Source organism: Pomacea canaliculata, linkage group LG12 (assembly GCF_003073045.1).
Source record: "Pomacea canaliculata isolate SZHN2017 linkage group LG12, ASM307304v1, whole genome shotgun sequence".
Taxonomy (NCBI): Eukaryota; Metazoa; Mollusca; class Gastropoda; order Architaenioglossa; family Ampullariidae; genus Pomacea; species Pomacea canaliculata.
Window position 1 is genome coordinate 13,766,078 of NC_037601.1, and position 13,753 is coordinate 13,779,830.

At 36.5% G+C, this 13,753-nt stretch overlaps 2 protein-coding genes across 2 annotated transcripts; one reads left to right on the plus strand and one right to left on the minus strand.

Annotated features, from left to right (window-relative positions):
- Nucleotides 1-384: 384 nt before the first annotated feature.
- On the minus strand, nt 385-8,437 carry LOC112576569 (cyclin-D1-binding protein 1 homolog). The gene is made up of 10 exons (XM_025259117.1): nt 8,307-8,437; nt 7,835-7,894; nt 6,970-7,049; nt 6,237-6,318; nt 5,954-6,047; nt 4,704-4,774; nt 4,121-4,197; nt 3,662-3,976; nt 3,032-3,078; nt 385-2,773 (listed from the first exon to the last, which is right to left on the minus strand). The coding sequence occupies exons 1-10, from the start codon at nt 8,383-8,385 to the stop codon at nt 2,668-2,670; spliced, it is 1,011 nt and encodes a 336-aa protein (XP_025114902.1). The 5' UTR covers nt 8,386-8,437; the 3' UTR covers nt 385-2,667.
- A 30-nt stretch (nt 8,438-8,467) lies between these two features.
- LOC112576572 (programmed cell death protein 5-like) lies at nt 8,468-13,665 on the plus strand. Its single transcript, XM_025259124.1, has 5 exons — nt 8,468-8,572; nt 11,279-11,390; nt 11,652-11,743; nt 12,100-12,171; nt 12,664-13,665. The coding sequence occupies exons 1-5, from the start codon at nt 8,498-8,500 to the stop codon at nt 12,709-12,711; spliced, it is 399 nt and encodes a 132-aa protein (XP_025114909.1). The 5' UTR covers nt 8,468-8,497; the 3' UTR covers nt 12,712-13,665.
- Nucleotides 13,666-13,753: the final 88 nt, after the last annotated feature.

Here is a 13,753-nt window from a genome sequence, read left to right on the forward strand (position 1 = left end):
GAAATTTGATCATGGTTGTATCTCGAATATTCTTTGAACATTGTTGTATTTGTAACACAGACCGAAATGTCTTCTATGAAGCCATTAAAAATCATTCTCATGTAAGCGCTCTTGGTTAGTCTTTAGTTAGTGTTTAGCCTTCCAGTCGGAATGGAATGTTGCGCTCAGCGAGTTTATTAAATCTCGTGTTAGGGTGGCGCATAGTGGAGTGTGGAGATACGCTCCATTAATCCTCTGTTGTTGTTATTATTATTATTAAAATTTATGAGAAGTCTTTAAGCAGCTGCTGGCTCATTGATCTACCAATGAAAATATAAAAAGTGTTAAATTTGTTTTCTGGCCTCTAGGGCTCTTTACTACAAATTATCAGACTCACGGGTACCATTTTTTTTTTATTCATAAAATTTTTACTCAGCGTGACGATAAGGCTAATTCTAAAAATGACTAACGCGAGACTAGAACTTTGTTAACACATTTAAAAAATAGAATGTAGGCCATAGAAATGAGATTCTGCAAACAAGATGAAAGGCCTTTAGGGTTCCGCACTTTACTAGAAAGTCCAGTGCAAAGGCGTTTGATCAATTGAGAACTCTGAAGTTTTAAAAGCCTGTCAAGGCGACAAGATCACAACTAGCGATCGTGCAGACGTCCCAATTCTTCGGGAAGAGGCCGAGATAGCCTATGCATTCTAAAGGGAGGGACATCACTTGAGTCTCAGGTATGGCGGGGAAGAAACAGTGAAGGCCCTAACCACTCTGTATCAAAGGTTTGGGAGAGCAAAGAATGCCAAACTCCTTCCAAAGAAAGGAAACAGTAAACAGTGCAAAACTACAGAACCGTAAGAGTAATCCGCCATCTAAGCAGTCATGCTCAGGAGCAGGAAAAAGCACAATTAAATAGGTCTTCATAGCATCTTGAAAGAAAAAAACCTACAACACCAGAGATAGCCTTACTATAGCTCTGTCAACTTTGTCAAGGCATTTGACAGAGTACGGCATGAGGGTTGTAGCACATAATGCGTAAATTCAACATAAAAAGATACCTTCATTTTTCTATCGAAACTCTTTATAAAAGTTCATGGAGTGAAGTCCTACGCAACAACCAGGTTATAGACCTCTTTCAGACAAGGGAGGTCACTTTCATCTGATGTTGGCACAGAGAACAGGTCAGTCTTGGCAGACTGGAGACTGGCTCATGTGGTGAGGCATAAGCAGTTCAGATAGATGAAGACTGACTCCATTTTCAGATCCTAAAATTTATTCCAGTAATTCAGATGGTCAAGTTCGCTGATGACACTACAGCAGGTCTCATAGCACATGAGCATGCATACTTCCTGGAGGTATGGAGCAGTGAAAATAAGCTACAAATGTGTCTAAAACCAAGATGATAGTTGACTTCCACAGGAACCATTATCATCAATGGTGAGACTACGAAGCAGGCTATTTCAAGTTTCTGGGAACCAAATATGGAATTACCTCCCCTGGGACAACAATGTGAATATCATCAGGAAGGCCCATCAAATGCAGTCTGTGTCAACTGAAAGTTTGGCCGTACAAGGGACAATTTAGTCCAGTTTTAACAGGCAGTGATCAAGAGTATACCAACATTCTCAATCTCCATCTGGTGCAGCAGCACTATCCAGATATTATAGCTCAACCATATGGTGTGCGTAGCTAATAGAACTATTGACTGCGACCTACCCTCTGTAAATACAATACATGCCCAAGGCATTTTGTGCACTCATTGAATTATTTTATCACTTGTCTTCTGGGCTCAGGTACAGATATGTCCAGGTGAGACCATCCTGCCTGAGAAACAGTTGTTTCTAAGAAGCAGTAGCTCACTGAACTTCACTATGGCACAAGCTAAGACTGAATATTGAATTACCTCCTTGAATTCCATGGATACTGTGTGTAGTGCAAGCGTGTATCCATGCCTGTATGCATAATTGAATGCTTGTCTATGCATACTTCAGTTGTGGAATATGTATGGGTAGTGTACAGGATATAGGAGAGAGAAAGTAAACGAGAGTGTTTGTGCACATGTATGAGGTGTGCACCTCATGGAGGGATGAAAGGACAGGACTTTACATTTTTTAATGCACTTCATTTTTTTAGGTTTACACATAGTTGTACATGAGATGTTGCCAGCATGTGTGTTAGATTGGTATTTGTTGAGTAAGCGGTTGTCATTATGACCTGTTCCTCATGCAATATAAATAAATGGTAAATAAATGAATTCTTCATCTTTATAGGTTATCACAAAATTTCTGGAACATTTTCCTGAAATGCTTTTGTAAATGTTTGCAAAAATAAATATGCACTTCATTAAATGGAATCTTTTATAGCTTTATTTCACATCAGTCTCCCTCATGCTATGACTCAAAGCACACTCCTTGATTTTGCTGTCATGTATTTAAACACTCAGGATAAACTCAACTTCCCATGTAGATTGACTCTATAAATGATGTGAAGTCCAACTAGCACTGTAAATGAGTTTGACACTAGCAGTAGTTTCCACCATGCCCTCGCATAATTATTACAAATCCTACTGCTAGAGCACAAATCATTAATGTCTCATAAAAGTCTTGGTGGCTTTCAGAATGTCAAACAATTTTCTTGCAAATCCTTCATAATGAGCACGTTCCACAACGCTGTCAAATAATGATCAGGATTTGCTAAGCAATGCTTTCACTTTTGTCAGGTTGTGCTTCTCCGCTTTCTCCAGGAAATCCAGCCATTGAGAATCTTGCTCACAAGTCAAATATGAATTCCTACAAGTACAACAAATATGATAATAACTTTTATATTACATGAAAGGTAGATTAGCAATAAAAACACATTTTTTTGAGGAGTTAAGATATATAATAAGTTTATGTGTAAGCAACATATATTTGCTAACTAATGAATTCTATCCTCAAGGAATTATTTCTGCAGACAGTGACATAATGTAAAATACTGTAAAATGTGTCAAATATCTCGCATTTCCTTAAAATTCTATTACTCTCTTCAAATAAAATTTTATGATTTACCTTAAAAATGTTAGCGTGTTTTCAATGGTCTCTGATAAAGCAGTTGCCTGAAAAAAAAAAAAAAAACATGAAAAAGTCATCCAGGCATTTCTTTTTAAAGTAAAACTCTCTTTCATGTCAGAAACCACAAACACAGATCACACAAATCCCAATTTTCAACTATTTGTATAAAATATAAAAATATTCTTTTGACACACACACACACAAAAATCAAAGCATGATGAAGCATGCAAACACAATTATACTGTTGTTTTCACTTTAGCCACTATTTTAATCAAAGAATATGTGCATAAATTCTCTTTTTAAAACTATCGGGTCTGCATCCATTTCCATATTATCTCAACTTTCCTCTCCCCCCAACAATATATCCATCAAGCTACTGTTAACTTTCATTTCTGAAAACAGACCTGCACAGGGCCTTGATATGGAGAAAAGCAGCATTTCAAACAAAATAACAGGTCATATATCACCTTTGCTTACATATTTGTCTTTCACTCTATAAACACATGCATGCGGTCAAAGACACACAGGACACACAACTCTCTTCCCACAACATTGTGACTGTTTCTTAAAAATTATCAGGCAACAATCAATCCCAGTTACTCTGCTACCAATAAGTGTTTATCTTACCATGTTTCCAACAGTAACACGATCTATAGGAGGATAAAGGCTGGACAAAAGATTATCCACAGCAGGACTCAACCGTTCAGCCAGCTCGGATAAGTCATCCAGCTGTGCCACTTGTTCATCTGTTTCGCACTTTCCATGGCCCTGTATAGCCTCTCTTGTTTTTTTCAATAGTGAACGGATAGTTTTTACTAGACCACTAGAGGGTCCAACAAGTTCTTTGTCTTCTTCAGACCAGGTGTCGATGTTGCTTCTAGGATTACCCTCCTCTGCAAGAATTTCATCCAGATCCTCACATTGACCATCATTATTCACCATCTGTATGGAAAAGGTATAAAATTAAAAACAAAGTTCACAGTTGCTAATAATTACCCATAGAGTACGGTGTGTGTGCATGTGCACATCTGCCTTTGTCCCCTCCATACTAGTAAGACTTGTAATATATTTAAGCTTTAAATGTACCTCTTCAACTTCATCCAATGCATCTTTCACCAAATCGGCTGCTTGTTTCAGTGTCAACAGGCATGCTTCACAGTTGTCTAGACATGTAATACAAAACACGAATTTAGGAGACAAAGGAAACCATATGAAAAGTTACAAACACTAATGCGACTACTTTATGGAAGATAGCCCTAAAATCCTATGTAAGTCAATGCAGTAAAATGTGTTAATGCTTTTACTGCCAAAGACCAAAAAGTGTGTACATGCAAAAGGCAATATAACCTTGCTTACACCTCAACACAGTTGAGCTAATAATGTACCCATTATGCCCACTAAGAGTAAAATCAACCTGATTCACTACAGCTACATGCCTAGTTGCTGGGAGGTTTCAGATACAAGAACACATTTATATAAATTGTACTTCAGTTTAAATGATGCTAAATATAAAAAGGGTTACTGAACACACAACAAATGTTACAAATATTTTCATGAACTTTTTGTATTTAAAAAAAAAAGTTGTCTTTAGACACAGTGGTATATAATGCAGACAAATTAAAAAAAAGGTTTTTCCCCTTTTAAGGCAACATTTTTAAATGAATCTCACTTTTAGGGAGGGAAGCAAAATTGTCTGCAACCTCCCATACTTGTCCTGTAGTCTGCCTTCTGTTACTAGCTCTGTAAAACATGCACACAATAAAGGACTATGAAATATTTTCAGTACAATAAAAAATGTTTATATACCAAAGCACTGTCTCTCAATATCCTCTTCTACTACTTAACATAAGATACAGCAATCAAATCTGTTTGCCAAACAGACCATTCAGGATGATTTTGAGATAACTCTGTAACGATGAAAAATATAGTTTAAAGTAGCCTCTATATATATATAACTTTTATGGCCAGCTGTTAAAATAATAAAGAAAAATGTATGTCAATATTTCTATTTTGTGAAAGACTGCCGCTTGCATTTGATCTTAGGTAAGCAGCACAACTGATAATTTGCAAAATACAGTGGAACCTCTGTTAATGACCACAATCCGTTCTGGAAAGTTGTTCGTTATCCGAAACAATTTTTCCCATAAGAAATAAAGGAAATAGATTTAACTGGTTCCCAGCCCCTGTTGACTTGCTAATATTTGAAAGTTACAGGCTATATAGGTATTTTTGTTAATGAGAACAGTTTATAACTTATATACAATTGATAAATGGAGTTAAATAAACATAAAAACATTAACAAAAGCATTTAAACATAAGAAAGCTTGCCATTTTGACGGCATGGGTGGATGGAGGTGTAGGGAGGAAGGGGTGAAATTACTGCTTGGGTTCCCCCTCCATGAGTACTGTGGCATTACAAAATTGGGGGTGACTTCCCTTTTCTGTCGCTTTGAGGTTGAAGGAAAAAACTTGTCCAGTGTCTGCTGCTTCTGCCTTTTTTGTAACACTTTCGGTTATATGACATCACATTATCATTGAACATGTTTAGGCTACTATTGCCTATCGTACTGTTAGGGAGAGAGACTTTTCTACAAGCAATTGCAATGCTGCTACTTCGCACACATTTCTTTAATCACAAAAATCACTACATAAGAAAGACAACGAATGACCGATCGTAACTGTGTCTCGATCGCAAATGATGGTGTCTGACATGCTGGTCGGTCACGTGTGGGTGACTTGGCTGTTTGTTATCCGAAGTTTTGTTTGTTATCTGGTGCAGATTTTTAACGAAATTTTTGTTTGTTATCCGAAATGTTTGCTATCGGAGGCATTTGTTAACCGAGGTTCCACTGTGCAACTCAGGACAATTCTAAGAGTAATTAAAATCTTGCATACTTGCAATAAGAATAAACCACTCACACAGGATTGACTTGTGCAAGACTGGAAACTAATCCTATAATATTTTGCAGAACTTCCAACACTGCTGATTTCAGCTGCTTTCTTAGGTTTACCCCTGCAATGGATAAAAGACATTATCAAGAAGAGATAAATTCTCAATAACTAAAATTTAAACCTTAATGATTAGGAGCAAATAAAAATGAAAATGTCTATAATTTCTTTTACTATTGCATAGATAATGTAACAGGCTTTTAATCTTGATTTGTATTCAAGAAACACATGTAAAGTGCATTATTGTTGGTACCTTGTGATTTGGGGAGGGAATAAAAAGCTGACACTAAGGCCAGAACAGATTTTTCTAGGCTTGCAACCATTGCCACACATTGCTGTGGAAAAAAAAAACAAATAAAATGAATACTCAAAATTCTACATAAATTGATTCTAGATCTTTATTAATAACCTTTCCCTGGATATTATACAACACTTTACATATTTTAAGTAATAAGCAGAAGTAAACAGATGTACAAAATTTAAAGGAAAAGATCTATAAGACTGCATTTTTTTGTTTGCAAATGGCAAGGTTCCAGATTGAGAAAAGTACTAAATACCATTTTCTACAGAAATGACCCATTATTCGCTCAGAACTGTGAAAATAATGTATTGTAATTAGCTCAGTTGCACATTCACTTCTAAAATATAGCATTGCTCTCTACTAGATCTTTATAGCACAGCACAATTTCAAAAATGCTTATTTAGTCACCTTAATATCCTCCCTTTAATTAGTACAATATATAAATAAAAATATCTCTAGAAATTCTCCTTAAAAATCTACTTGCTAATATTCTACTTGTGAAACAGTCTCAAAAGCATCTTAACTTTCAGCAATATAATAGCATTTTAGGTACATCATGACACATTACAAATATAATTATACAAATTAAATAACCAAACAGAGAATATATTTTAATGAGATTTTTAAAATATTCTAAAAATTAGATTATAAGTAAACATTCCTAGGCATAGTAAAAAGAATTTACCTCTCTTGTTGGGAATGGGCTTTCACAGTAAGCTACAGAAAACTTTGTGGCCTCCAAAGACAAAGTTTTGAAAAGGACACCTGGACACAGTTTATCCATGCAAACACACAGTGATCAAATAAACTAAAGTTATCGAAGGCATTAAGAAGAAAGGCATAAAAATCTTACTAACTGGTTCAATCATCAAAAGAAACACCAATCAAAACAAATTAAGCATCTGGCCCTAAGTTCAATTAACTCAATAACTCTCTACTGTTCTCAAGTAAATATATTTCAGAATTTTTCATTTAGTTATAATCACTATGAACTGATTCCACTGTAGACTAGAATCCATGAGCAGTAAATCTTTTGCCACCATGGGACTCTTCTTTCTTACACAAATCTGGTTGGTTTAGCTTCAATGAATGATTTGTCTTTTAAGTTCTAAATAGTTAAATGGCCTTAATAAGAACGCAGACTTATCCAGTCAGAGATATTCAATATTACTATGGTTCTGATGACATTTTTATATTATTGTCCCTTTTGCATTGTGTATAGATAGTGCTATGGTCATAGGTCAACTCTACCTTTCTACAAACTCAGCTACTTAACAACTGAACTCTCACCATCTGTATAGCACCTGGTTCATCAGGTTAACTAACAAGTTTTGTTACCAGTAGTCATTTCTAGGCAATAGTCAGTCACGTCACGTCACAAGATAATTTGACTTTATACAATTGATGAATGGTCAGTTCACATATATATATATACAAGTGTCGTTTTACAATCTAAGCATAAGCTTTTGAAACTGATGCTACCTTTCACGTTGCCCAAAAAGCATACTAGTATCTTGGATACATGCAAATTCTGCCTTCTATATACAAACCAAGATAGTTCCAGTAAGCTTCACTGCTAAAGGTAGATCTCTGGCTTTCGCTTTCACCATCTGGTCAGACATATACAGTACTTTGCTGTAGTCTATTTCACATATTACACTATGTGCTGTTTACAGTTTTTTAAAACTTTTTAACAACAGGAAATGTAATAAACAAAACTTTCGTGAAGCTTTTTTTTTTTAAATCATACTAAGTATTGTTACAATTAAATAACATGTGTTCATACCTTAACCTCACTTCAATGCATTCGATTCGTTATATTGTTGCATTTACACTATTGGAACCGAATTTTCCTTTTGGATTCAAAGAGAAATTTCTAATGTTTTATAAATCAAATGAAACCTAAATAAGACTCAGTGACATATCGTCTTTCATGTGATTCAGACGTAGTTTCACTTCTAGAACTGAGAAATACATACATTTTAAAATACCTTTTTTATGCAGCTTAAAGTACTTTCTAACCTTTGATCTGATCCACTACCAGTCTGAGATTAGTTTCTAGATCTTTTAGAATGTTGAGATGAGATGCAGCCTCCGCCATTCTTTAGTTAATGACAAGTACTGTGATAAGCAAACTCGTGTAATCACCGACGTAATGGAGAGCAATGTAAGGGAAGCAACTCTCAAGTGCAGAACAATCCTGCTCGAGCAAAATGGCCGACGACGATCTGGAGTCACTCCGAACGAGGAGAATGGCAGAAATGCGGGGACAGCAAAACCCATTCGGTGTATGTTGTTGTAAGCTTTTCTTCCATGTGCTTATTTCTGCATTTATTCCTATCTTTTCATCGTATCAGTTTTTCTACAAACTCAAGCCGATACCAAGCAGTTAACATGTGTACAGAATATGCCATCTCAGTCTCACTTCGATCTGTGATTGAAAAAAATCAGTAGTGTCTGTGGGAAGACCAATAAACTGTTGGTTATTTTAACTTAGTCTTTGTGTATAAACAAAAGTTCATTTAATCGAGAATTCGTATTTAACAAGCCGTTGACTACTACTACTACATAGTTTGTTTCATGCTGCAAGCGAGACTTTGGGGCTTCTACGTAATTGAGTCGGACTGGCTTACTGCTGGATTTTAATGAAGCTGTGATTTCTATCATAGATTTTTTTAAAATTAACAGTGTGGTTTTTCTTAAATTATGAATAATATACATAATATTTAATATTGCAAAGGTTTTCGTTCTCAGATGGTGAGAAATCTTGGTGCATCAATGCATCGATGATAGCAGAATCATATGAATTCAGTTTGTAAGTCTTCCTCGAACATTGATTAATAGAGAAATCTGACGTTTTTAAGTATCCGCCACTAAAAACTTCATGTCAGCACCTGTTGTTTGTTTTTCTGGTTGGTCTACTGCAACTACTTGTTGACTTCCCTATCTAGTATCTGCCTGCTCGTTAATCTCCCTATTTACATGCTCATTGACCTACCTATCTACCTGCTTAAACAAAGAGCTCAGACCAATGCTTCTCATATTTTAGGCACAACGATGGTCATTCTACTCAGGCTCACTTCGGCTGCAAAGTGGCCATGATGTGCTATCATAGCTTTCCCGGTCTGGTTACAGGATACCTGTCTGAGAGGTTGAAACCCTACCAGCTTAGTTAGTCCCTTTAGTCTGCTCATGGGGACCTCCTGTATATGGTTTAGATCTCGTTTTGGGCTTCTCTGCATGTGGCACCTGTTTACAGGGCTGGAGGCTCTGCCATGATCTAATCTTAGCTGCTGGTTCAGCATAAAGCACCAATTACCCTATCACTTTGCACAATGACCTTTCAATGCTGCCTTAAGACTTAATCACCTCTTTCATGAATATCTCAGGTATCAGTTGGTCTTTTCTTTTTCTCACCTCCAACGTTTATTTCTTTATTTTTTTAAGTTATTTTGCAGACTATTTGAATATTCATATTTGTTCATATTTGTTTTGCTTGCGGGGGCCTATGGCATGGAAATAAGCTCAGAAAAGAGCGAAGTAATGATTATTTCCACCACTGACAACAGCAGCAACATCGTCATGAACGGCCAGAAACTGGAGGAGGTCAACAGCTTCAAGTACTTGGGTGCCACCCTGACTAGAGATGGTTGCTGTACAACAGAGATCCGTATCAGGATTGGTATGGCAACATCCGCAATGTCCAGGCTGGATAGGATCTGGCGAAGCAACTCAATCAGCTGCAGTACCAAGCACAGGCTGTACAAGTCCCTCGTAGTGTCAATCCTACTCTACGGCTGCGAAACTTGGACGCTGCTTGCCGCAACGGAAAAGAAACTCCAGGCCTTTGAAAACAAGTGCCTGAGAAAGCTGCTCCGCATCTCGTACCGCGAACACAAGACCAACGCATACGTACGGAGCACCGTGACCTCCCTCGTGGGCCCACAAGAACCCCTTCTGGCAAAGTGAAGCGGCGCAAGCTCGCCTGTTCGGTCACGTCACCGCCACAACACCCTGTCCAAGACGATCCTACAAGGAACCCTCGAAGGAGCCGTCGTCGTGGTCGTCCGAGGAAAAGCTGGGTCACCAACATCAAAGAATGGACCGAACGCGAGATGCCAGACCTGCTCTCATCTGCTCAAGACAGGACCGGGTGGAAAATTCTGTCTGTCGCTGCTGCCGGACGGTCCCCCCTACGCCCGGACCGGGCATGGGATTGACCTGACCTGACCTGTTTTGCTGCACATTAGGCTTGCTGCCAAGCTGGGAAATGTGTGATATACATATTATTATGATGTTCCATATTCAGTCCTAATGCATTAAATACCATTTATTTATGAGGCCTGGGTGCTTATTGCTGACCAACAGCAGAACTTATTATTTTCAAATTTTTCAACTCAAGAAGTACCTACTACTCTAGGATTGACAATTGCATTGAAAGATTGTTAAGGCAAAGCCAAAAGTAAAGGGTTTAAAAAAAGATAACGACCAAGTTCACAGTGACAAGCTTATGTTCATTACGGCTGACCAATGTCATCTCTAGCAAGATGTGCCAGCCACAGCAAATTTATCTGTGCTATGGTATGTCAATAAAAGTTGCATCGAAATTTCCACAGTGGGGAACCTTGTCAGTTACCATATGAATAAATAATAATGTGATTTCTTTAGCACCTTCCTCACTGTCAGGGCAGGCTGAAAGCTCTTTACAAAAACAAGATACAAAAATAATGATTGATAGGGGCATGAGGTGTCAGTTCTTGAACCAAGGAAGTATACTTCAAGTTCTCTGACAACTTATTACAGGTAAAGGAGCTCTACTGAACAAGTCTACTCAAAGTCATCTTTTCCCAAGTAGAATTCAGCCATAAAAGTTTTTGTCTGGTTTGGGGTTGTTTTTTTTTTTTGTGGTGAAAAGACATTTCTATATCTTGATGTTGTACATGTGCTGTCTGCATGAAGGAATTTGAATTTAATATATAAACATTATACTCCAGACTAGAGGGGATGGGCCTGGAGATGCTGAGGAAGCAGAACGTGCTCGTAGAGAAAAGGAAATGAGAGAAACCCTTATCAGTCAGTTTCTAGACCAGTCTGCTCGAGCACGATGTGAGTAAACTGTGTTTTTTATTTCTGTAGTCTTTAATTTCAACATACTTGGGAAAATGTGCATTAATAATCAGCAATGATATTTGTAATATCAAGTTACAGAAAAGAAGTTAAGGAAAATATATATTGTGCATGCTGTAATGAACTGTGGCCATATTTATATTTTCTTGAACTGTAGTTCAAACTCTGTAGATTAAGATTTGGGTGACATCTTGTAATTATTTCCTTGAGTGTGTAACTGTTTATTTATCAATATTTCAGTGGCTAATGTGAAGGTGGCCAAGCCTGAAAAAGCTGCTATTGTGGAGAATACATTGATACACATGGCACAGACAGGCCAACTAAGAAATAAGGTCAATGTAGTGGCATTTATGTAATCTTCTTGTACTTTATAGTATTGTCTAGAGTCTTTTTTTTTTTTTACTCACAGTATGTATGTATTCTTAAAGCAGAATGTAAGGATGTGCACTTTATGAGGACGAAATACTTGCATTTTGTCATATGCATATTTAGCATAAAGCAAGCTGAAAAGAACTAGCTTTTTATAGTACCACTTTAAAAAATACAACATTGTGGTGAGACTGCTTTATTAACAACGCTATATTAAAATGAAAACTTTCATCTTCCTGCAACAAACGCTTCACTTTTCTTGCACAGGTCTCCTGATTGCGATCTGTCTTGCAGTAATTTTTTTTTTTTTGTTCAACAGCTTTCAGAGGACGATCTCAAAAGTATGCTTGAAAATATCAGCGAGAGAACACAGAAAAAAACGACAGTGAAGGTGAAATGGACCACTTCTTTATTTTTTTTATTTTTTTTTTTTTAATTATTTTTTTAAACAGTGAGCACTTTAATTTTTCCTGTCAGCTGTGCACCTTTTATCACTACTAAAATGATAAACATTCAAATAAATAGTGGTGACAGAAAACCTGAGGATATCAAAATAATCAAATCTTATGGATTAACTTTTATTGCTTGGTCACAAACATTACTTGGGCTCAAAGTTGTATGTAAAATTCAGTTAACAAAAGGCATCACTGGGGGAACCTGGTTTGACCCTGGATGAAGTGTTAATCTTAAGTAGCACTAAAAGTTAACATGAAGGATATTAACATTTGCATTTAGAACAAAATAACTTATAAACTAAGGAAGTGGTTCATATAGGAACTTAAAGGGGTGTTATTGATTAAGCTCACCAAATTTGTCTTTCTTGCAACAGTCATACTTTTGGAGCCCAGCCAATATATGGTGTAATCTGCCTTTTCTTTTGCAGTTTGATCGTAGGCGTGCAAATATGGATGACTCAGACGATGACTTCTGATCAGTTTACACCATCATCTCTCTTCCCGTCCTTTTCTGTTTTAATGTGGACAGATGTAGATAAGTTTTTAAATATAGATGTCATTTACTTTTGGTTTAGTGTGTGTGTGTGATATATTGCTTGTACAGCATGGCTTTATCAATCAGAGCTAATGCTACATAATTTTAAACCTAAAAGTGGTCTTGTGGCAGTTTAACACAATTTTCTTGTGCTGTTTCATTCTAAAGCAGAGTTGATTTCATGGACAGGAGAAAAACTGGTCACATTTTGTCATTGATCTGCAATCAGATCACATTATGCTGAAGACAGGACGAAAAATGAAGACCTTTGATGCACACTTAAATATTATATATAAATATATTAATGTGCTAAATGCATGCTTGCTCCCAGTTAAGACCCTTAAGTAGAAGTGGATTATTGATCCCACATACTGCTATCTCTTACATGATGTATATAAAAAAACTGTAACAGTTTGTGTGCATGTATGTGTGAACATAGATGATAGAGGAGTAAGGAGAATACTTGCACATGTATGCATATATGTATTTGTTTGCATGCTTACTTGCACATATGCATAAAATGAATTAATGTCACAATACATGGCACTGATGAATCTTTTTATCAGTTGTCAGTTTGGCCATTCTTTCCATTGTCAGTCATCACTGCAAAGCCACTGAACGAACAGTGAATGAAAACCCATAGTAGCAATATACTATAATAAACTTTTAATACACAATGGAGTGCTGAAAATTTGATAGAAACGTTATTATGCATAGACTACTTGAAGAGGGAGGATTTTCCTGTGGAGAACCTTCTTTTTTTTTCTTATTCTTCTTCATTTGAAATTTTCATTCAGCTGTTTTTCTTCTTACCATGCACTGTAACTGTGTGTAATGACTTTTACATGGCTGGAATGTTAACCTATTAATATTAAAATTTCCATGCTTAAAACAGTACTGAACCTTTTTTTAATGGCAGAAAACATTGAAATGATTAAATACTAATCTTCACATTTTCCATAATAAATCAATAAATTTTACTC

Excerpts from the sequence above, each read along its gene's own strand:
- LOC112576572 (XM_025259124.1), top strand. The coding sequence starts at position 8,498 with ATGGCCGACGACGATCTGGAGTCACTCCGAACGAGGAGAATGGCAGAA. Across the intron at positions 8,573-11,278 it reads GACAGCAAAACCCATTCGGT|ACTAGAGGGGATGGGCCTGG; the intron begins GTATGTTGTTGT and ends ATTATACTCCAG. Across the intron at positions 11,744-12,099 it reads CAGGCCAACTAAGAAATAAG|CTTTCAGAGGACGATCTCAA; the intron begins GTCAATGTAGTG and ends TTTGTTCAACAG.
- LOC112576569 (XM_025259117.1), bottom strand. The coding sequence starts at position 8,385 with ATGGCGGAGGCTGCATCTCATCTCAACATTCTAAAAGATCTAGAAACT. Across the intron at positions 6,048-6,236 it reads TTCCCTCCCCAAATCACAAG|GGGTAAACCTAAGAAAGCAG; the intron begins GTACCAACAATA and ends TATCCATTGCAG. Across the intron at positions 2,774-3,031 it reads AACACGCTAACATTTTTAAG|GAATTCATATTTGACTTGTG; the intron begins GTAAATCATAAA and ends TTGTACTTGTAG.